Here is a 25,200-nt window from a genome sequence, read left to right on the forward strand (position 1 = left end):
ACGGATGAAGTGAACTGTTGCCCCATGAGCCCAGCTCTGCTGTTCAGACTGGGGAAGAGGGCACGTGTGTGGACGGGGTGGGGGTGGAGGGTCTAAGGTATTTGTATGTTTGTTCCTATTTGCCTGGGTACTCTGTGTTCTTTGGAAAGGCCACAGCTGGGGATCAGGGAAGAAGGCAGGCTGCCTCTCTGCTTGCCCTGGCTCCTGATGCCTTTTGCAGGGCAGAGCCATCTAGAAAGATGAGGAAATGGTTTCTTCCTTGAGAGTGGCGAATGCACACAGCGTGGGGGGGGATGCTTTGGAGCATCGTGCTGGAGTGCAGAGGTTGGGAAGGAAACCAGGGTTTTCCTAAGAGGAACAGAAAGTGGACTCGTGGGGAAGCCTGTGGGGTGATGAAAAGGAAGGGGTTTCTCCTAGACAGCTACAGAGGAACTGTATGGGCTGTTTTGCAACCCAAGAAGCCACTGAGAGAAAGCTTACAGGCAAGCACTTTCTCTGCAAAGATACTGTGGAAAGTGGAGACATTTGTTTTTAAACAACCTGTTAAAGAACAGAACCCCCTCTGGTGTCCTGGGACATGTTCAGTTTGAAGAAAAGGTGCCGATAATTCCACCTGCTGGATCTGGCCAGCTTGGGGTCTACTCTCGGGGGAGTGGCAGAAAGCAAGAAAAACAGGAAGAAGAAAAGGTATATTGGGTGTACAACGCCTGTGACCAGTGAGGGGGATGAATCAGCTGTCAAAAGGCAGGTGGAATAGCAATGAGGCTTGGTTACACATCTCCCATCCACCCAAAGATTTCTCCTGCACCCCATGTTGCAAGAAAAAGATTTTTTATTACTGGGCAATGCGAACAGCAGACTTTTCTCCCGGTGATAGTACTTTTAATTTCAGAGCCACCACATGGGATTGTGATGGTTGTTAGGCTGCTATAAGAAAGTAAGCTTCTGTTAAAGGCACAGTTTGCTGCGTACTCTGACTTAATGGTGCATTTAAAACTAAGCAAAATTTAGGATCTATTCAGAGTTAAATCTGTTTACAACAAATTTTTAACAGGAAATGGGAAAGTAGAAATAGGAAAATAAAAATGTGCAATCTCCACACATTGCAAAGATAACAAATGTCTGGGAAAAAAGAGACCATTTCGCTTCTTGACTGATTATTTGTCAAAGCAGCTACATTTAGAGCGCATAAGAATGAAGCTGTTAATTCTTAGTTGGATTAAAAATGAAAGGGAATTGATTATGCCACTAAAAACTGGCTGCATTATAATTACTTTACTGAAGATGTGAAATTTAATTATATAAAAACTTAGCATAGTGACACAAAATAGGGAAGGGATTTTAAATAAATGAGGAAGCTAGAAATAAGATAAAAAGGAAGGAAATCCTTAAATTTTGCACGAAAGCTATTTGCATTCAGCTAAAGAATCACAAGAGAGAAGTACATTCTGTGAATTGTCTTCCTTTATTTTCTATTGCTTCTTGTGAAATTTTATAATTTGACTGAAATTGCACTGAATACTAGAATCATTTCAGTTCCAGAAGTTCAATATTTTATCATAACTCTCCAAATATTCATAAGGTGGATTTTTGCTCAATTGTTCATATGGTGTTTGATAGCTCAAACAATTAAAGTGTCATTCAGAGTGAATTTTGTAAACAGTTTCTGCCTGTTCTCACACTTAGTGTGTCAACATATATAAATTTTTCTATGGAAATGTCATTCTTCGTTGTGGAAATACTCAGAACTTAGCTGGAAAAGGTCCTGAACAACCTTTGTATATATCTTTGAGGTCCCTTTGAGCAGGGGTGGACCGACGTCACTCACTGTCCCTGAAAGCCTTGCACAGAGCAGTAGCACGGACTGTAGCAAAGGAAGCAAGAAGAAGACATGCTCCAAGACTACTCAGTCACAGCCATCATGTCCCTGTTGCAGCCCCCCATGCCATGCCATGCCAAATTAGAGAAGACAAAGGGATAGGCTTTCCCTCCTAGCTGAAGGTGACCACAAAATAGGCTCTTGGATCCAAGAAAACCAGCGAGGCTATTTGGTTCTCCTTCTTGGTAGGCATTTGATATATGGCACAAGACCTGGGCCAGAGGAGCTCCTATGGGGGTAGACAGGCCAGTAAACCAGCTGCCTGGGAGAGAGGCCAATAACCTACTGCAAATAGCGTTAGGGAATGGATGATAATGTATCCCTGGCTGCTCAAGACATTGTTGGGAATGGCAAGTCCCAGCAACAAGTTCAGTCTTATGCCCTGCCCTTTGAGGATGATGGCTTCTGCCTTGGTTTTGTGTGCCTAGCTTAGCTGATGAGGTGGTTTTGGCTAATCAAAAACCTTGACTTTTACCTTAGGGGCTAATTACAATGCCCAAAGCAAAGGGAAGTGGTCAGTTATGACCAAAAACTTCATATTTCTAAGTCCTGCCTGAATACTATTTCTAAGTATTCCTTGGTACCTGTCAATATCCTTTAAAGCCCATATTAAGTCAGTAATTGGAGAAGTTGGGGGATAATTGCTATTTAGAAAGCAATATACACTGAAATTAGTTTTAATACAGAATACTTTTATACAGTTGAAACTCAGGTATAGAGTCCTACTTATTGTCAAAACCCAGCAGTTCTATCCATTATTTTTTTTAAACACACTTGTAAAAATTCTATTATCCTGAATAGATTTCTAAACTTTATCCAAGTCTGCTTGAAATGGTCTACAGACTGGCATCTGTAGAGTGTCCTGAAGTGACAAAGAACAGCAGAAAGGGCTGATTGAAAGTGTGTATATGACCCGTCTTCTGTGAGATGTTTCCTCCAGCTGTGGCAACATGGATCCCTATAGAGCCCTATCAGGCCTACAAAACAGAATTGACAGGGATGTCTACTTGAATTAAGCCAGTAAATTTGGCTTTTATCACAACTTAAGAACAGCTCTACTGGGTCATATCAAAGGTTTGTTTAGCCTAGCATCTGTCCCTGATGGTGTCCAAAAGCAGGTGCTTAATGAAGAGCACAAGAGTTGGCAAACATCAAGTGGTAGCTCCTTATTTGTGTCTCTTGGCCTCAACATTTGCAGCTCAGGGATTTCCTGAGCCAGAAGTGGTGTTTTTGCATTCATCTGTATCTAGAAATTAGTATGCAATTAACCTTGGGTTTGAATTTTACAGTACTCTAGCAACTCCACAGTAAGTCCTCAAACAGATAAATTTTAACGTGCAATAAATGTGAGGTGATTTACTCTGATTTGCATGGAATAGGAAAAAAAATCCACATAGACACTTGTCAACAGGCTAGCTAATACACTCAGTGTATACTGTTACAAATTTTTCCTGTATAAATAAGCCCCCGGAAAGCCAGCAGAGAAAAAATATAGCATTGCAATACTTCTTGGAAAGAGTAAAGTATTTAGTGTTTCTTCAGAATGCTTACTTATTTTTTCTTCCTGTTGAATCCCTTTGGATGTTCTGATATTTCACATGTATCAAGACAATTTCTGACAGCAGTCCTCTTCACTGTGTTTTTCTTACTGTTTCAAATTTTTAATTTCTTTTCTGACAAATTCATCCTATCAAATGCCCCACAGAGTTATCAGCTTAGGGCAGTGTAGCATAATCTACAGAGTGTCAAAATATGAAAAGATTTTCTAGTGGTACATCAGAGGGCAGAGATCCGGTGTCCTTGAAGAGACATAATGTTTTTTTTCCTCAGAGTTAAAGACATTCTATAACCCTGCTTAATTCCTATTCTCATGCCAACACAGCTTGACTCATAGTTTTTCAGTTGATGACTTCTAAAAGAAAGCATCTTTGAAGAAAAATATACTTCTCTTTTTGTAAGTAGCCCAATGGTAGACTATTCTGGTTTAGTTCAGAGAACTAAAACATTGATTCACACCTTTCCATGAAGAACAGTGGCAGCTCTGTGTGTGTATTATGCTTTCCTATTGTTTTCATTAACGGAAACTGTCTCTGGTCAGTCTTTCCTTGCATAAGAATCTTCAATTTTACCTTTCATTTCACAAGCCAGTTCCTGCATATTCTTTATGAAGCTTATCCTGCATTTTAGTTTATGGATGTTTCCTGCCGTCCCTCTGTGCCCCAGTGCTTGGGCTGGAAATGTGCGTGCCCAGAAAGTGCAGGACTGGACCTCTTCTAAATATTGGTGAAAATAGTCCTCATACATTTTTATATGTAAAAATACCTGAAATGAAACAGCCACATTCATGCCAGTGTGAGTAAACAATGCAGTTACTGATGAAGAATAAGAATGGCAGAAATCTGGAATCATACCTAGAAGAGCCAGCCTATTTTGTGAATTTGTCTGTAGATAACATGAGCTAGAGATCTCATACCACTGGTAATGCTTTAGGAAAAGTCCTGCTGAAAAAGGGCCAGAGACAGTGGTGAAAGAAAGTAATTCCTTAACCCATGCTTTAAAATAGTCTTATGATTTTTACTGTGTTTCAGGGAAAGCTGTCTGTCTGTTTAAGTCATGGTCTGCTCTTGGTTCGTGAGTGAATGACTTTGCTGTAGCTCTGAGTCTGCCGACGAGACCAGGCACGGACATTCACAGCCCCTTCAGACGCAGAGCGGGTGCGAGGCATGGCTCACGTGGCTCTCTGGCACCTTTCTCGCTGTTTAAAGCAGATCAGCCCGGGCACGAGGTTTTGGCTTGCAGACAGGAGCGAGGTGATGCCAGGCCAACTTGGATCACTGACTCTGGCTCGTGGATCGCAAGCGGCTTCCCTGACGTGCTGCCGTCCTTAAGAGCTGCAGCATCTTTTATTTACCACTGAGTGGAGTCCTTATCAAGACTGCAGATGTGCAAGGCTTGATTCCCCAATCTGCTGCACGACATTTTCCTCAGACCAGCTTGGCAGTGAAGCTGTGCCTGGCATCACAGCCAGATGGTCCAGGGCATGGGTGAATGCAGGGCTCATCGACAGGGTACCACAAAAACAGGGTTACCTTTTTGACTATGATTCCTTACTATCTAGTTATTCTTTCAAGATTAACAAATAGTACCATTTTTTCTATTACCTTTCCAGGAATTCAAGTTAGTCTGCCTGGTTCCTCCTTTTGCCCATACTGTTTGTTGTTTTCTAATATGCTCAAACCCTCTTTAGCTTTCATCAGTTGGCTCAGAATGGTAAATCTCTCCAAGTACTCCAGCCAGTCTCTAAATGTTAAGACTAATCAAATTCATCTTCTTTTTTAAAAAAAGCTATATATAGTAGATGAAAATCATGTATGGGGTTGTCCTGCAGCCCAAACATCACATTTGGTTTTGCTCTTTAATGCATACTGTTGTTTTATACAAAGTTGGGCAGAACTTGTGCAGAATTAATCCATGTTCATGGTATAGGAAATGATCTTGCAAACATTTGCTCATCTTTCATTGTTTACATGCCTCCTAATGAAGAGTCTGACAAAATGTTACTGAAATGAAGAGCATACTTTAAATAGTGCATGCATATGTCTCGGTATAAAGAATTAAGCTCATGAATGCCTCATGTAAAATAACAAGGAAAATGTATTCTGCACTGAAGTTTTCCAGAACAGACTTAAGTTTGATAGACTGTGATGCTGCCAAGAAAAAGAGCGAGATTACTAAAAATGTGGGCAGGAGCCCAAACTCATTTTAAATGCACATTGGCTTCATAAATATAGAAATTCAGCTAAGTTAAGAGCACTCTGTACATGCAGTGATATGAACAGCATGCACAAAAGTGTACTTTGATGGATGATGTTCCTGTTTAGACAAATGTTTGAAGATGAGTGTTAACTGAAAAAAGCGTGACATTGGCTGCAGAGAATGTGGCCTTGGATAATCCTTTAGTGGGAACTGGCTGTGACTTGAATTTGAAGTTTTGACCAATGCTTACCAGCTTTCTGGAGGTAGTTCAGATCATCCTAGCAGTTTTTAATGCTGTGTATCATGACACAAGGTCTTGTATCTGAGGAGCTGAAAACATTTTTCTAGGTGTCAGTTAGACTTCACACCACCATCATTTCGTGCAGATGTAAAAATTAGAGGATGTATGATTTAATTGGAAAGGAGGAGGGCCTGATAGGTTGCACAAGGGCAGAGCTGGGAACAGAACCACTAACCTTTTTCTGTTTCCAGATATGTTGAAAATCAGGGCAGGTTTGGGCAGTGTAAAATTTTCTTACTCACCATAGAGATTCTGGTTTTGTCCATGGAAATCTGGCTGGAGATGACCAGCTCATTTCACAGTCAAATGGATGTTTCTACATATAGCTTGTTCCTACATTCTTTATTATTTTTCACTTCCTCTTACATCTTCTTAACATTCATTAGTTGCAGAGATAGGAATGGCAAGATTTAGCTTTGCAAGTTCCTAAGCTTCCTCTTTCTCTGTCTATGCTTTAGTGAAGAAATTGCTAGTTTTTGGTTAGTGATGCAAAGGAGCACCTGGCAATTTTGTTCTGCATTTCCCGGGCTATTGACACCGGTGGGTATAATCCAGTTTCTCTGTCTGAAATGCCCAGGTTGAGCACTTTTTTCTCAATTTTCTCACTTTTTCTCAGATTTTTTTTTAGCAGAGAGCTAAGTAGTATATTGTGTGCTTCTCCCTCTCTGTGTATTTTGCTTGGGATATATATCCCCAGAAAACAGTTTGGTACGTTTATGCTAGGTTTTTCCTCTTCCCTGAGAAGGCAGGACTCAACAAGAAGCACTAGATGCCTTCAGCATTTTGTGCTCTGGTCTGCTGAAGTCTTTTTAAAGATGGTTACATGGTGCTAGCAGTGGCTGCAGATTACTGACCATCTTGTTTGTAACAGTCAAGGTGTTTGTGGAAGACCAGCAGTGGGTAAAAGGAGTTGAATCTAAACCCTTCAAAGTTCCCTAAATATGGTGCCTGGGTTACTTTAGGCGAGGACACTATCCACCCCTCTTTTTGTGTTCATGCAGCAAGGATTAGGTGAGTCAGAGAGAGAAGAGGCAAGAAGGAGGCCAGTATAACTGCATGCCCATGGCTGGTGGCTGGGCTAAAGCAGACCTGGAGCCCTGGCCTCAGCTCCCTGTGGCTTGTGTGGTTTGCATTGTCAGCACAAACTAGACAAAAAAAAACTTGTCCTGCGAACGGGATCTGAACCATAAATCCCAACCATGACCATCACCCTTGTAGCTCTTTTCAAGCTCGTTAGTGGAGCTCAGGTGACTGTCTACTTAAATATGGACTGCTTTAGGCAAGGTATAGGTGCCTTTCTCTCCAAAACAGGCAATTCTGCACAAATGGTGTGACCAAAGTAGTATGCCCAAAGCATGTTCAGGCTAAGTAAGGTGATAGCTTCAGGATTAGGCGGTCCTGAGAAGCAGGTAAACTGAACTGATGACTGAACCTTAGGCAAACCACTTTCTGCTCCCATAGAGTTATAAATTCAACCCCCAAAAAGAAATAAAAGAAGAACAAATTGCATTGCAGTGATATTACAATGCTCAGACTATGCCTGGAAGAGCTGTGATAGATTTAGATGCCCTTCATAACAAAGATATCTGGAAACTATTTGAGATTAAAGCCAGCCCTTAGAGCTGTTCATAGAGCTCCTTTTACTCTTTATTTGAACTACTGTGTATAACTTCCCACAAAAAAAAGAAACCGAGCCCTACCGATCTTTTTATAGTTTTGTAGTTAAGAGATTCCTTTGGTAACAGTCCATGTGAATGTCTGCTCTCTATATCTCCTTCTGTGCTGTTAATTATGAAATTTCCTTCCTCTTTCAGAAAATAGGTTTGATACAATTGTAGCTGGAAGGTGTTGCAGGAGGGAAGAACTACAGTGTCTTCCTTGCCAGTTGATGTAGGGAAAATTCAGTTACTACATACCTCCCACCCCCATAGAAACTGACGGGTAGGTCAGGCCATGAATCGGTGTTGGGGAGCTGTCATTAGGACATTTTTCAGATGTGACATTTTTCACACACCCTTGTTACCCATATTTAAAATCATGTTCTGAACTTCACTAATCCACGGGTAGCGAGGGAAGAGAACAGTCTTAAATACATTTTCTGCCAACCTTTTGGCTTCCATATGCTTCTCTTAAATATTCAAGTCAAATGCTGCATTTACATGTGGTAGGGAATTAACATAAAGAAAGGGATTAAAAGGTGTAGAAAATTATCATAGAATCATAGAATATCTCGAATTGGAATGGACCCATAAGGATCATCGAGTCCAACTCCCTGCTCCTCTCAGGACTACCTAACACTAAACCATATGACTAAGAGCATCATCCAGACACTCCTTGAAGTATTAGCCCATGGAAAATATTTTGAAGTGTTTCTTTCTGGAAAGTGGTATATATTTTTTTTATAAGGAAGGAAACAGTGATAAAGCAAAGGAAGAAAACAATGACTCGTCATAGAGATAATATAAAGAACAGGCATTTTTCCTGTTATTTTTATAACTATACACTGTTATCCAGGAAGTATGGCTGGACTTTTCATTTTTTTCTTACACAATCCATTATTTAAACAATAGTCCAAAGATGCATGTTGATTATTTCCAATGATTACTGTAGCTCAGTTAATGAGAAGCAGTTAAAGGGTAGTACAAAAGGTTGATGAGTGTATCTGTATATCAGCAGTTATGGAGCATACATTGGTCTGCTGTACCTCAGCCAAAATATTGAGGTTCAAATGCTCTTAGGTCACGAGGCAGGGCTAGGCAACGTCTGCAGCTGTGACATGCACCCTTGGGTGCAATATCCCAGATGGGGGCCTTCCTTCCCTCAAATGTGGCACCTGTGGCCCCGTCACTGGAAACAAGGGCTGAGACCTCCTTAGCTCCTGGTGCTCACTCACACCTATCAGGGTGGTTGGTGATGACTCTGGCTCTGCAGTTTACTCCCTCATTTTAGCACGCTATTCTCATTTTAACACCCCATTCTCTTATTGCGGAAAATAAGAGAAATTTTCAAGCAGTCAGCTGCTGCTTCTCTCCAAGGAAAGCTTGTCTAGGTCTCACCACCCCTTGTGAGTCCAAGGTTGATGTTGCATGGCAGACCTAGAGATTTGCCTTTCACACCAGAGCTTTTCAGCCCTCACCCCTGTCTCCCCCCGGCTCTGGGTCTAGTTTGACCTTGTTATGAGCTGCTTCAGCACATTAAGGAAAAACAGGAGACATCTCTGCTGTCTTAGTGTGCTGACACGGCTCAGTATAGAAACAGGCAGACCCAGTGCCAGCTCCAAGTTGAGGATGGCCCTGCCCATCTGGGCACAGGCCACAGAGAAGCCATCGCAGGCCCTAGGGGAACTGATTCAGGCTGTCGGTGAAGCTCAGCCTGAAATCTCCTCTCCTTCACCCATCACTTTTCTCTTGCTCATATTGCAAAGGGTGATTGAGTTTTATTTTTCACCAAATTTGCTTGCTTTTTAAATTGAGCCTGTGTCCCTTTCGTTATTTGATTGGGCTGAGGAGCTTCAGACCCTTTGCCCCCCGCCCCTAAACTAGAGTAGCATTAGTGCCTCATGGGGCTGGTAAAGCAGCTGAGAAGCTATCGAAGTGGACGGGCCACCTGTGACAACTTCTCAGTGGCAGTCACTCATCCCTTGTCATGCTTTTCCCCAGTGTCCCACAAGTGCCCAAGACTTGCTTGTATTGAACTGTATTAACATGGAAGTTAAGGGTTACATCAATTTAAGATTGCAAATCAATGTCACAATTATATTTCTTTTCACGAGCATATGTGAATGTTGACCTGAAACCTGGAAAATATTTCTTAATTTCTAGAGATAGAAAGGTAAACTGGGAAACCCTGAAGACTACTCTTGGTGAAGGAGAGACAAATGAGTCTGGTTGATTTCTGACAACTACTTTTATTTTTTTTTTTTTAAAAGTCTCTCTCTAAATTATCTGCCCAAGTACTTAATTCTACTATTAAGAAGTTTTTTCCTGGTACCTAATTCTCCCTTGCTAAACTGATTCCATTGTTTCTTTTCCTGTATCTCTTGTCCTTTTCCAAGTAGATATGTAAGATAATTTATGACCTTCCTTCATGCAGCAGCATTTTAGATCTTTGCAGACTGTTATCATGTCCTGCTCCAGTCTTCCCTCCAGTGGACTAAGTTCTTCCAGCATCTCTTCAGAGGTCGTGTAATTCTTCTGCATCTTTCTGGGATTATGGTATTCCTTTAAAGGAGAAAAATTAGTAGGTTTGACATTATTTGCACTTGAAAAGTCTTCAACCTCTATTTCTTTTTTTTTTTGTTACAAAAAGAAAGCAAATTACTAAAAGGCACAGATAGTAAAGAGACTTTTTAGTTTGTATAGCAGAAATGAGAGAGGAGCCTTACACTCAGAGGACAACATATGACTTGACGGATGGAATAATAAAGTGGCAACATAATGAATTGAGGTGTTAATTCGGAGTATGTTTAGGCAAGGCCTAAAGATGTTTTAGTCTCAGCTGTCTCTACAAATTGTTTATGAAATGAGGCTGGGCTGATACTGAACACTTCAAGAAGTGATGGTCTGATAATGATCCACTGGCTTCCTGTGTTAAATGTGTAAATGTACATCTCAGTCAACAGAATATGTTACTCAAAGCATGTTTTGGGGTATATCACCTTACAGAGTTCAAAAGGGAATATATAAATTAGATGGTCCTATCAGATAAAGAGAATTTTTTGGTCTGAAACAGGTTTCCCCCACTTCTGCTCAAGATGAGATCACTGATATTTGTTAATTGCACCTGACAAATCTCAGAGTTAGATGAAAGATAAGAAGATTGTCAGGATTTTTACTTTAGCAAAATGTTTTCTTGAATTGAGCGACAGTGTTACATTTACATTTGTTCTTGCTGTGCAAGCATAAAATGTATAATGAGTCTAATAACTTTCTGGTAACTGCTAAAAAATAAGACCATTAGCAAAGTAGGTATTAAAGGAACATCTCTTCATATCAGTCAAAATTCGATGCTATTTCTCATTATCTTTTTATTGAAGTATGTGAACCACAGTTTTCCCCTCTTAAACCAAATTAAATTTATTGTTAAATCTGATTTAAGTATGTGTAACTCTCTTCTCCAATATTCTAAGATGTTATGCATCTTGCATAATTTCTAGGAGATTACCGTTAATAATTTAGCATTGCTACATGAAATTTTTCAGTCCTTCAGCCTCAATATAAGCACACAAGACAAAGCTGATTTGATTTCAGTTTGCATCCTTTCCTTGCTCTATTTTCTGTTCTTTCTCATGTAGTTAACACTGTTGACCATTCTACCACAATTAAGTTATTTTGTGAAGATTAAAATAACAAAAAATTGATGTATTTCTGTCTTCTTTATGTTATCCCAGTACTTCATGGAGCTATGCTTTCTTTGCATTGTTTTCCTTTTTGTTCTAGTATTTTTATAGGGTACATGACTTTTTCTAGATGCAAAAACAATATGGCCATTTTTTATTACTAATTGTATTTTATTGCTGCTAGCATGATATAGGCTAGATCATATGTACCAAATTATTCATCCCATCACAAATATTCACAACATCTTTTGCAGAAAATGTAAGCCAATTTTATGACAACATGACAATTGGCTTTTCATTACCCCCAAAAAACTTGCTGACATTTTAAAATTTTAGTTTAGTTAATTTAATACTTCCTACTCTGGATAAAAATAAAGTGCAGACCTTTAATGCATTCCCTTGAGAACTAGTGAAGATTAACTTTGTAATTCCATATTAGGGAGATGTTTTTTGATTTAAAGTTTCATTTTACATTTGTTTGTCACTAAATGTGCTTTTAAAGAATCTATTGTATGTATAGTTGTGATGGATTGACCCTGGCTGGACACCAGGTGCCCACCAAAGCCGCTCTGTCACTCCCCTCCTCAGCAGGACAGGGAAGAGAAAATGTAATGAAAGGCTCGTGGGTCGAGATAAGGACTGGAGAGATCACTCGCCAATTACCACCGCGGGCAAAACAGACTCGACTTGGGGAAACTGATTTAATTTATTACCAATCAAATCAGAGTAAAGTAACGAGAAATAATTAAAACACCTTCCCCCCACCCCTCCCTTCTTCCCCAGCTCAACTTCACTCCCGATTTTCTCTACCTCCTCCCCACCAGCGGCACAGGGGGACGGGGAATGGGGTTGGGGTCAGTTCATCACATGTTGTCTCTGCCACACCTTCTTCCTTGGGGGGAGGACTCCTCACACTCTTCCCCTGCTCCAGCGTGGGGTCCCTCCCACGGGGTGCAGTCCTTCAGGAACAGACTGCTCCAGCGTGGGTCCCCCACGGGGTCACAAGTCCTGCCAGCAAACCTGCTCCAGCGTAGGCTCCTCTGTCCGTGGGTCCTGCCAGGAGCCTGCTCCAGCGCAGGCTTCCCATGAGGTCACAGCCTTCTTCAGGTGCATCCACCTGCTCCAGCGTGGGAGCCTCCACAGGCTGCAGGTGGATATCTGCTCCACCATCAACCTCCATGGGCTGCAGGGGGACAGCCTGCCTCACCATGGTCTTCACCACGGGCTGCAGGGGAATCTCTGCTCTGGCACCTGGAGCACCTCCTCCCCCCACCCCTCCTTCTCTGAACTGGGTGTCTGCAGAGTTGTCTCTCTCACATATTCCCACTCCTCTCTCCACTGCTGTTGTTTCGCAGCAGGTTTTTTTCCCCTTCTTAACTATGTTATCCCGGAGGTGCTACCACTGTTGCTGATGGGCTCGGCCTTGAACAGTGGTATGTCCGGAGCTGGCTGGCATTGACTCTATCAGACACAGGGAAACTTCTAGCAGCTTCTCACAAAAGCCACCCTATAGCCCCCCTGCCCCCGCTACCAAAACCTTGCCATGCAAACCCAGTGCAGTAGTACCCATACATGTAGTCTCTAGCAGTGCATAACAGACTTAAGGTGTGAGGACATCATAATTGTGCTCTTCTGAGACTCTTTGGTAACTACTTATTTATGCAATACTATTTATTCACAAGGAATGCATATAAATCCTCATTCTTTAGAAAACATTAATAAAGGAACAATATCCTTCCTCAAACAATGTTCAAACTTGGTTTTCCCTAGGGAAATCTTTCCATTCTCCCTTTCATGATGAAGTTGTCTTTCTGCTTAATTACTCCATGTTTTGCAGTTGCTTTCACTAGGTATGTACAAAAGTCAAGCAAATTAACACAATAACCACAGTATTTTCCGTCCAAGGTATGTTTCCCTAGGTTAGTTCTTATTTTGACCTGTGTGGATTTTATTGTCTGAACTTTTGATAAACAGAGCAGCTTTAAACTGATGCCTTTATCAGCCTGAATGAGAAGGGTTACGAAGGATGGTAGACAGTACCTATCCCCCTGGCTAGAATCTGACCAGAAAAATAGCAGGTTCATCTCACCTCTGTATCAGAATATTCAGCTAAATTTGGCACGGCAAGACCAATTAATGCTATAACCCACAAGAGCAATCCCCTTGCAATCAGTCACTGATGGCTGGGGCTGGTCTGCAAGTGCAGGAGTTCATCAGTTGCTCTCAACCACTGCAGCTGAGTGCATGGGGAGACTTACCCTGGCAGGGATTGCTCTTTCAGCAGAGCAGATCCTAAAGGATTTTTGCTCTTGAAGGATCCCAAAGCACTTTATGGGTCTTTTTATGTCACTGTAGCTGTCTGTGAACACCTGGCATAAGTAATTGGCAAATTATCACCTGCAAAGCAACCATTGCATGTTATCTCCCACCTGTTATTCATTTAGATTCATCAGATAGGCTGAGGTATAGGGTGCTGTTGATATTGTGCTGCTCTTTTTCCTTTAATCTTTGAGTGAGTAGAAGTTTAATGAACTCGGTAGGATTTCCAGGGAATCCTTAGCAAATTAACTTTTACACTGTTGGTAATCTCTTTATGAGATTAGCATCTAGGCTGTAGGTCTAGCAATTATATTTGAAGTAACAGAGAATTGACTAAATCCATGCCAGGGACTACAACTTTGCTTTTAGCCCAGCTTCTAATTTTCCAGATCAGGACTGGCCAATCTGCACTTCATGGCTGGATGCAGCTTGTGCTGGGGCTACATCCGTGAGCAGTGGTGAGATGAAGGTGCCTGACATTGCCAGATTTCTCAAGTGCAAAAGAGCAAAAGGCAGTGCCACCTCCTGCCTGGTGCTCCCCGAGATACGTGTCTGGTGGCTCACAGTGATCAGGAGGTGTTAGGTGCAGGTGACGTAGTGAGGTTGCTCTTCTGGCTTTGCTCTTCCTGGGAGGTTGGCCTCAGGGATTTCGACAGCCTCGAGCAGCCGCCCCTTTCCAGGAACCAGCACAGCACCCTGTAATTCACCGTACTGACGATACAAGGAAAGGTGCAAGTGCACAAGATGTGTTTGGAGTACCAAGTACGCAGCACAAATTGTTCAGATTTTTAACCCTAAAGCTGGTCTGCAACCTGGCTGAAGGGATTCCTATCAAGTGCTTGTTTTTTTCTAATGAACCAATGTTTGGTTTCCTGCAAGGTTGCAGTTGCTTCTTGTGTGGCTTGAGGAGCAGAGGAGGGTGAAGAAAAGGGACCATTCCCTTTTTGCTTCTTCGTTATTGCACAATGTCCAACTGAGAAGAAAGAGGAATTCCTCTTGGCCTTGTGTCGTACGAGCTTCAGAATAAAACAAGGCTGTTAAAACTCCTGATAATATAAATGACAATGTATCTTTTATATAAATAGGCCACATGCTGTAAGGAAATGCTGTCAGTCTAAGAAAAATCAGTTCAGGCCAAAGCCAGCTTTCACTCTTTCTAAGCAAGGTCTTTGGTATTTGATTAAGAGACTTGTGTTTTAAAAAAAAAGGTCTAGAAATGCCTTTTCCAGAAAAATCTGTTGACTTTATCATTGCTGTTAGTATTTTTTTTTCATCATCTGAAAAAGAATATTTAATTAACTTTGCCCGTAACTTCCTAACATCTGTACCTAGCATTTCCTTGTAATTTTTTATTTCACAATTCAATTTCTCCTTTTTATTTTAATCCTGCAGACTTTCTCAGGGAACTAACTCTCTTGCACTGTCTTTCTGCTGAGCAGCCAAGTAGGAATAAATCCTGTACTTAGGAAATGCAATCATCTTGGCAACAAACAGGAGATGATGCCAAATTTCCTTGCTATCACATTTTTGCTACAGGTGCTGAACAAATATGTTACTACACTTCAACTATTATTTTCACACCACAGATTGTTTTTTCCATTTAGCAGTTTTTCTAAACAAAACAAAATATTTCCATGGTAAAAATTTACTGTGATAAAGTGAGGCCTTTATGCAGTTATAGGGACAGTCTATAGTGGTCAGGAGAGGAGTGCTCTTTCTTTCAGGTTTCCACCTATATGTTTGGAAACCAAACTCCTGAGTGCTTGCTCTGTGATCTGGGCAAGAAGAGATACGTGGCATTTCCTGAAATTGTGGCTGGCTCTTGGTATGACTGTTTGACAAGATTGACGTATGTCACAAGAAAAATGGGGATTGTTTTTAAAATGCGCCATTTTTCAGGTAGCTTTGGGTGCTGGTCTCCTAGTTGCAGTTATGCAGAAATGAAGGTCAGTAGGACAATGGCAGTTTCATTTAGAAGGGAAGAAATTTTTATAATGTCCTGCAGAGTGAATTTCACTTAAATCCTCTCATCTCACACATGAAAATATGAGACTGACATGTTTTCTTGATAGTATTTTTTCATTGTGTAATTAAAGTGTAAGATTTAAAAGCTGAGGCTGAATTTGTGTCTTCGGTATTTCACTGTTGATTTGATCCCATGATCAAATGATCCTTGACCCCCCCCTCTCTTCAGGAGAGATAGCAGGAAAGTATTGAGATACAACCTTCTGTCTATCACCTGCTTTCCCAAGGCAGCATGGTTTGCCCTCAGTGAGAAGTCATTATTTTTTGAAGGCAAAATTTGTGCTGTGTAGTCCTGTTTTTTTGAAATGTGGCATGTGACAGAATATTTCCTTATTTAGCACTCAGAGCTTTCTATCCAGCCTTTGAAACTGAGGAGGACTGGTGACCGTCCTCTCTTCAGCAGGACTTTATTGCCAGCAACTCTCATCATCCAGCTGTTGGTGAAGGGAAGAAAAGAAAACAGCATTTACAATTATGTTCTCCGGGTTCTTGCTTGCTCTTTCTCTCGTCCACAGTGCTTTGCAGCTGGCGGGTAAGTGCCTCCCGTTTGCCTCCTGTAAAAGTGTCTGTGAAAGTGCTTCCACGTCCTCTGGCATTTCTGGGTGATTCTGTGGCAGTGCCTATATGCACATTATTAGTTTGGGACATACAGATGGGGAGCCTCTTAATGGCAGGCAAGAGGCAAGAGCAGGATTTAACAGAAAAAAGAAATGGATAGAGAAGGAAGGAAAGACTGAATTCTTAATGGCTTTATTCATATATAGTGGCACTATCATTTCAATAACTGTGGAAGATCAGACCTAAGAAAATCATAAGATATGTTTAAATGCCTATTTTTTTTTATTCTTTACTTCTATGTTCTGATTTTTGAGCTGTTCATGTCTGGGTAATGGTTAGCAAAATCAGGCAGGAAAAACTTCAGGAGTGGTGAAATGTGGAATTATTTGTAGGACATTAAGATGTTCACAGGTGATGGCTGTGCAATCCAGAGAGACTTAGTACTTATAAAGAGGATTATTTTCATACACTGTTTTGAACAGACTCACTGAATTCACTTGCATTGATAAAGCAGATGAAGTAAAATTTTTGTGAAATAAAATTGGATTAAGTTTAGGAAAGTTATTGTAGAATTGCAGTGACAATATTACTGCCATCCCTTTAGCTGCACTTCTATTGTAGGTGTGAAACAGATGGATTCTGGAGACCTGAATGTTTAAGGTTAAATCCTTTTAGCTTTGTAACTCCTGAGTAAAACTGTTACAAGTATGTGGTGGTTTTTTTAATTACCCATGGTATCACTGCAGGCCAGAATAATTATTTTCAGTGTACTGTATATTATCAACTAAATTAATTTCAACATTTGCAGGTTTTTTAATGAAATTTCTTTAGCTTTTTAAATACATTTTAATTAAATATGATGGCCAGTGATCAAGAGATGTATCAGGGACCAAAACTGGTTATGAATCCCACAAGCCTGGGAGGGAAATGCAACCAGGTAGGTCACAAAGCACACCACAAAGCAGCAGAGCAAATTCATAGGCATGATTCACTACTGCTACTTATAAACTCACTGTAGGACTGAAATTAGCTCAGCTACTTCTACTTTACATGGGAGGCAACACTATCAGAGAAACTACCTGGAGAGCTAGGGACCCAATTTCTGGTACACGTGGACCTTCTAACTTCCACCAGCCTTTCCACATTGCCAAGGGGTGGTCAGATGCCACTACTACCCAGTCCTTGTTACTTTCTCAGACTGCGATTGGTTTCCCAATGTCATTCCTAGTTTTACGTTGCAATGGCTCATAGTAGGTACTGCAGGTCTTGTAAGTCAGCAAGGCCAATGAGCCCGGAGTACCCCCTATGAGGCCCAGAGGTGTTCACCCACGTTTATTCAGTGAAAAGGAAAGGAAATGTGGATTTGGGAGTGGGGAGACAAATGGCTCAGCAAAGACGGCTGTGACCCCACTAGGAGACCTGTAAGATCTGGCAGGGTGAGGAAAGTTTGTAGAGGTCAGAGGTCTACAAGGCCATGCATTTGAGGAGAGATGGAAACAGGGTAATGGTAATAGCAGTGTGGTTGCGGGAATTTGGGTGACTGATGTAAATCAATCCAACAATCTGTGCTCAGCTCCGCTGATGCTGCTGACTGCCACTGATCCACAGTATGGTGACGTATCCAATGAATGAAATACAGATCCAATTTTCTACCTTATTGCTTTTTAATCAGTAAAAGTGCTGTTGCACTGGACTCTGTTCAAAAACATAACGTCTTTATCTGATATGAATTCAATGACTCCTTGTTCCTGTGAATGGGAAGCAGAATCATGTCACATATCCACTATACGTATATTCTATATTAACCATTTACTATGTATTGTTTTGTTTTACAGACATTGAAACATTTTTAATATATAATAATGTAAACAAGCTCTGCCTTCAGGCATCTATCGCGCAGTCAGTTAGGACTGCCACTTGCCATCAAGACAATGAATCACAAAAATTCAGGTGGATCACTGATCATCAGCTTATGAGTGTGAGACTGAACCTGTGCCTGGGGGTGCTGTCAAAGGAGGATCAGGCTATGATCACCCTGTATCCATGTAATCGAACAAGTGAGCTCCAGTGGTGGGAATGCAGAAATGAAAGCCTCCTTGCAATCCAAGGAGAAGATTTGTTTTTCACTCCTGGCAATGAAGAACATGATAATGTTTTGTTAAAGAAGGGGCTAAGTGCAAAGAATAAGTGGAAGATCTATGGGGCCATGGATGTTTTATGTTCCCAGGGATATGAAGGTACAGAAAATTGATTCTTTCATCCTTTGCACTAACTTATTCGTGAGTATTAGAGTATTTTGGATCTTTGGCTCTGACTATTCCGATTCCTTCAGTGACCATCAGAGTTTTAGAAAATCAGTGTACTGAGGGACTTAGCCTTTAATTTAATGTCATATTTATGGCCAAGTATGTATTATATACATATTTTATATATATTTATATATTAGACAATATACACACTATTTTAGTATATGTATTATAGTATATTAGTATTAAAAGTATAAGTATTACATATACTCACTATATATTCTCTAAATATATATTGTATATTAGTATATGCATATGTAATACTTACTTACTCTTATACTATATATAAATATTCTCTAAAGTCACTATTGCTCACCATACTTTGTCACTACATTGTTAATAGAGAGTATAAATACTGATAGGTTTCTTATACAGCAACAAGGAAATGAAATTACATCCTCAAGAAAGAAGCACAATATGGGTGAGCTAAGAAAGGGCTGGAAGTACCAGTGTAGGAGAGGAAGTGTGGCTTTTGTGACTCAGCAGATGAGGATGCTCATGGAATAATTATAATTACCAGTGCAATTACTCTTTGTGATTAGCTGAAGTCTGATTGTTCTGAATGGCTTTCCCACATCCAGAATTAATGTTCTAAAAACCACCCCACAGGATATTTGAAGTATTAAACTCTTAGCCTTGCATGTGGGAGCTGCTCCACTGTATGTGAGATACTTAAATGGTCACTGGAATAAAAACAGAGACAGATTGTCTAAGCTGATGTTTACTTTTTCCAGGAAGTAGGACTTCTAAATATTAGTTCCTCCTCTTGCACATTTTATATAAATCTTAACATTATTTAAAATAGTAGTATCTTAGAGTAGAGCTCTGGAGCCTTTTTAAGTTTGGAAAAGCATCTTGGTGAGAACAAAAATCTAGTTGTAGACCTCCTCTATGAAATATTACTTCACATCAGAATAGCACTTCTCTAAAACATATGTCAGTAGCTTAAGTCTGAAAAAGAGTTGAAAGCAATTTTGTTATGGTTATAGGAAAGGTAACATGGAAAGCACTTTGGGATGCAATTCAGCCATTAGCATAGGCTTCACATTTTTTTACAATTTACATTCATTTCTTATTTTCCATACTATCTTTAGCATTTTGTCTTCTCAGAGACCTTTACACTGCTAGGAAATGCTTTCGGGGCACCCTGTGTATTCCCTTTCATGTACAATAAGCAATGGTACGCCGAGTGCACAGACGCTGGCCGGTCAGATGGCTGGCTCTGGTGTGCAACCACTGCGGACTATGACACAGACCAGCGATATGGATTTTGCCCATCGAAAGGTAAGTTACCTGTTCCCATGTGGCTCCCCTCAATTGTGGTATTGGCAAACCAGCACTAGCAGAATATGAATATCTTTATCATCACGCATCGTTTACAAGAACGTATTTTAGTATGTGATGTATTGTGACATCCTGCATCTCTCTTCTCAAGGAAATAACATGTTGCATAAAGATGTGGAGAAAAGTGTGATTGAAGAGTAAAACAGCATGTAGTTCCCACTAATTGTGGGGGTGTTGCTGAGCAGCACGATAATTTTGAGCTCCTCACTGGTTCCCAGCCAGGATGTGTGCTGTCACCGTTGCACAACCGTTCTGTGAGGACCCCCACTGCGATGTATGTGGGCACAAAAATGAGTGCTGTAGGAAGATTAATGAAGTTAACGTTTCAGTCTGCATGATTCTCATGTGAATATTTTTTTACTTAAGTGGAATGTGTCTTTTTATCCGTGCTGTTAAGCCCTATTCGTATTGCCTGGGAAGCAGTCTTTCCACCCCTTCTGACAACTGTCTCCCATCCCTGGCATTTCTCTACAACTTCAATTACTTTCTGAAAACTGCCTTCCATTTCTGTGGTCACTTCCCCCTCCATCTCCCTTTATGGCCTCGTTCTTGACAGGGGAGCTTTGCATTCAAGGCAATGAAGACTCCTCCTGACACTTCTCAGCTTTTCCCTATATTCCTCCCCATTGCTCCTGTTCAACATTATGTCTTTTATTATTAAAATATCCCTTTACTCCAGTTGATTCAAAATGTCCTCTTGGTGTGGTTCAAATCCATTGTCAAATACGCTTTCCAGGTCCCTGCAAAGATACCTAGGACACTGAGCCCAAAAAGCACGTGACATAGGGTCAATGAATAATTTTCAAAGCTTTTGAAAGCCAGTCCCAGCTCTCAGTTCATTTTTTAATTCAACTTCATACTGACTTTTGGGAATAATCAAATATCTGATTCAATTTTGTATTGTGCTTGATTGAGCATGTATAGATCTTCAACAGACCAAAGACTCAAAGGTAATCAGAAGAGGAGCACAATGCAGCTCAGTGCCATTGCAGCGCCTGGCCTCTGAAGCTGTGTGACAGCGCGGCCAGAAGCCCCTTGCAAAGGGGGGATTTATCTAAGAACTGTTTTGATGCTAAATGCACGTCTAGAGCTGGTTCTCACAGCGCTCAGTGGGAACTGCTGTCCAGAAAGAGAAGGAGGAGATGTTGCATATCTTTTTATAGATTTCACCTAGGATTTCTGCCACAGCACTCCATCAATATATTTTTCTATGCAATCAATTCCCTTGTAGTAATTCCTGAATTATGTGTTTTCATGGAACAGGAGGCAATATTTGCCAGCTCTACCTGTCAGTTCACAGGCCTTAACTTCATCCTTCCCTATTCCGCTCGTAACATTTTCAGTGCTCTTGAAAGAACAGCACAGATGACATTTGATGATAATGCCATGCATAACGAGAACCTGCAACTCATTTTTCTGTGGGTGAGTTACTATCACGCCCAAAAGAATTATTTTCTCCACAGATAAAGACACCAGCTGGACTAGAGATCTGTTAACAAATGTCCACTACCAAATAAACTCTGAATCGGCTCTGACATGGCACCAAGCCAGGAAGAGCTGTCAGCAGCAAAATGCAGAATTATTGAGTATCACAGACATTCATGAACAAACATACCTTAAAGGTAAGGAAGTAAAGCAAACCCTGACTTACATTCAGGGTCTGTTCAGTCCGTCATCAAGGTAAGGACTATTTAGTATGGTTTTGGCTAATGTCTATGGACCTAAATATGCATGAGTAAGTAAACAAAATCTTTTAGAATTTGCAAGTTCATATCAAAATCACTGCCGAGTTTAAACAGAATTCAAAGTATTCCAGCATCCTGCAAGTGTAACAGTTTGACTTTCTATTTAAAAATGTTATATTAAAACTTCGTTGATTTTTTTTCTGAAGAGGAAAAAAAAATTCTGAAAAGTAAATGAAAGTTTTATTTTTGGTCAAAAGGAACCTTTAAAATAAATAGAAAATAAAAGAAAAGAGATATATTTGTGCCAAAAGAAAGGTATGTTTTGTGTCAAATGCAGTTCAACATCTGATCTTTTCATTCATTTGACAAACTGAAAAATATCAGTTATTCATAGATCCAAATCGTGTCTCTATCTACCCATGTATTGCTGGAGGAATGGTATGGAAGAAACTCTCTCTTGTTGTTTTTAATAAATAATGAATTTAACTTCTAAGAGCTTTATTATTATTGTTTATTCTTATACTGTACCAATATTTCTACTTAAATAAATCCAATGTTGTACAGAATTTGGCCTATTCTACAGAAACACTTTCATTTTGGATAGACTCCGTGGCATCTCATCTGTGCTCATTTTGCATTAGGTGATAGAATAGGAGAGGGGGTTTTTTTGTTTGTTTGCCTTTTACAGTAATCAAAGCTTCGGCATATTTCAATTTATCAGGTATCTCAGTATCTAAAGATATTTGTAGTTAGATATTTAAGAATTGTACGTCTTCCTAGAGACATTATTAGTGACTATTGTTAATAAAAATGAGATTTATAAAATCATTTATCTTCTTTTTGTTACTTAGAGTTAACAGAAGGTACAGATTCTGCACTGTGGATTGGACTCAACAGACTGGACTTGAGGAGTGGATGGGAGTGGATTGGAGGCAGCCCTTTCCAGTACTTAAACTGGGCTCCAGGTAGCTGTGACTTTGTTTGATTCCGTATTTCCAAAGAAAAAATATATATACCTCAGATACTGCTTTAAATTCTATTATCAGATAGATATGCCATGAGATACATATTTTAGCTTTTCTTGCTTTAGCTTTAGAAAAAGCTTTTTTTCTATAGCAATATAAGCCAGAAACTTTTACGTATTGCAAAAATATTTTAGCTCTGAAAGCAATACTGTCTTTCCCAAAAATATACGGTCTTCCATTTCTTGTCTCTAGCAACAAAACTATGAGGTGGTTACATGTTCATATCCACTTAAATGATACTACATTTCATACAGACATTGCCACTACCAGAGACCTACCTCAGTTCTTGCCAAAGCTGGGAGAGATGTGATCTTTGGCGGTCTCACTTCAGCCAGGGGTGATTTCTCCTGTGCATTTTAGAGCTTTGAGCTCTATTTGCCTTTCAGAAAAGTTCACTTTCTTTTTCTGTACCTTTCCCAAAGGAAGCCCTTCTCCAGAATCTGGAAAACTCTGTGTGGTTTTGAATCCTGAAACAAAAGCTAAATGGCAAAATTGGGAATGTGGTCAGAAACTTGGTTATATTTGTAAGAAAACAAACTTTACCTTCGTTCCCTCAGGTATGTTGATATGTGTTGATAATTAAAAGTAGAAGCTGTTAGCTGAATTGCTCGGCATTCACATTGACGAAGATGAGCAGGGGAATTTTATTAGAAATAGAAACTATTGCTTGTTTATCTGGTTTGCTTTTTCCAACCATTGCACCCTTTCTAAGCTGGTGTCCCACAACAGTCCTACAACAAACAGAATGAAACAGATAAAAGCAAAGAACGTCCAACTTGTCCCATCTGGCCATGTTTTGGTAGTCAGGTCTCCCCTTTGAATACACACACTACTGAGCGTGAAAAGGGAGAACAAACCAAAAATTATTTTTCAGAAGAGGGATGTTACTAAAAATAAGCAAAAGGAAGAAAGATCAACACATTGCAAAGATAAAAGATATTTTAGCGTATGAAGATTTCCCTGTGGGTGTTTCCCTATGTACATGTCTAGTTGTAAATCTGTCTAGATTACTTTTATTCTATCAATATACTTAATCCTTTAAAAACTCATAAGCATTCTATGTCAGGTGCAGATAATTTCTGATTTCTCTTATCTGACAAATAAGAACTAAGTAATACAGAAGCTGTTAAAATTAATATATTAGTGTATTTGTTACAGACATTTGACTATACAAGAACCTTAAAATTTGTATTAAATAATATTTATATTAAAAAGCTTTCATTTTCCAAGTTAAAAAATACCAGATTTAGAATCATATTTATATTTACTATGTTTTGTGTCCATCATTTCCTTATAATGAGAATTTCCAAAGAAAATCCTTAGTTTAGAACCTTTGCACAGAATAAGTGAAAATATTTTCAGTGTCATGTCCCTTGCATGGCATTTGAACTCCTTTAAAACACTGATATTTGTTCCTAGGTGACATTGGGCCTGTTACTTGCCCTGATGGATGGGTACCGTATATAGATCACTGTTACAAGCTCTTCAGGGAGACCAAAGCATGGGAAGAAGCTTTGACCTCTTGTCAGAAGGAAGGGAGTCACCTGGCCAGCATCCAAAGCCTTGAGGAACACAGCTTTATAGTGTCTCGCCTTGGGTACAGTGAGTGTTTCTGGGGGGGCTTTTGCCTTTGTCTGCATGTAAGAAGCACCGGCTAGTTGAATTGAGATGCAGGAATTGTATTAACATGAAACACTGCACCAAAGACATGCAAGGAGCCAGAGGTCCAGCAGTGTTAGGCTGGTGCAGTGCTTTTCTTTCTGCTTTGAAACGGATGCTGTCTTCCGTGCTGCAACTTGCAGACTTACTCAACTGTATTGAATTGTGCTTTGCTTTGCGTGAGGGTAGAAGGACATCAGTCATCCCAGTGAGAAGGTTTCTTAGTGAAAGGATTATGAAATATAACTTCCACTTTGAAAGAGTGCTTTTTGTGGAAAAACCACATATTTGTACTGCTTTCTGTGCATTTGGGGAACTTACAGTGTGGCTCTAAGTCATTCTCCACATCTTGTGGTCAACCAGCACCCAGATCAGCAAGTTCACAGGTCTCTGTAGAAGTGATCGAAGAAACCTGCTAAGGAAAAGTTTAGCTCTCTACACCGCCAGATGGAAAAGATCAGCACAGCTAGCCAAGGTGGTTTCCAGGCAGCAAGCTGTGGAATTGCCTGGACTGCCTAAAGAACCATACTCAGGTCACTGGATCTAACATGTCAGTGTGGTCTCGCCATGGCCTTTTTAATATACCCGGCAGAACAGTGAGGAGTCTGTAGACATGTTGCTACTTTTTGCCCCTGTAAACTATTTGCTTTCCTTTTTTCATGCTTAGAGGTAGTGAAAGCCTTAGTTAACTATTGAAAAAGTGAAAGATATTCAAGACAGAAAAAATTCTTTCTGCAAAAGAGTAATTTGTCTGCTTAGTGTCCAACCATACAAAGAGATATTTTTGGTTTCTTATACTTTTTGATTCTGGTATCATACTCCAGTTTAGTATCTTTCTTTCTTTCTCATTTTTGTGAATGTTGCCTAAATTTACCTCTCATTTTCCTTGCTTTCCTTTCATTAAGAATGCCTAAAACCATAGGATCATTCACCCGTGTAGGCCAGAAGGAACCCCAGAGATCATTTGGTCCAGCCTCGGCTTGGAGCAGGGCCAGCCTCAAAGTT

At 40.2% G+C, this 25,200-nt stretch overlaps 1 protein-coding gene across 1 annotated transcript in view; it reads left to right on the forward strand.

Annotated features, from left to right (window-relative positions):
* The first annotated feature begins 15,981 nt into the window (after window positions 1-15,981).
* The window catches only part of LOC142079534 (macrophage mannose receptor 1-like), a 34,603-nt gene continuing 25,384 nt past the window's right edge, over window positions 15,982-25,200 (forward strand). The window contains exons 1-7 of the mRNA XM_075143892.1: window positions 15,982-16,150; window positions 18,012-18,413; window positions 19,593-19,766; window positions 21,290-21,448; window positions 22,363-22,476; window positions 22,959-23,093; window positions 23,956-24,138. Of these exons, the coding sequence (XP_074999993.1) occupies window positions 16,093-16,150; window positions 18,012-18,413; window positions 19,593-19,766; window positions 21,290-21,448; window positions 22,363-22,476; window positions 22,959-23,093; window positions 23,956-24,138 (1,225 nt within the window). The 5' untranslated portion in view covers window positions 15,982-16,092. The remainder of the gene's footprint in view (window positions 16,151-18,011; window positions 18,414-19,592; window positions 19,767-21,289; window positions 21,449-22,362; window positions 22,477-22,958; window positions 23,094-23,955; window positions 24,139-25,200) is intronic.

The sequence above is a fragment of the Calonectris borealis genome, chromosome 2 (genome assembly GCF_964195595.1).
Source record: "Calonectris borealis chromosome 2, bCalBor7.hap1.2, whole genome shotgun sequence".
Classification (NCBI taxonomy): Eukaryota; Metazoa; Chordata; class Aves; order Procellariiformes; family Procellariidae; genus Calonectris; species Calonectris borealis.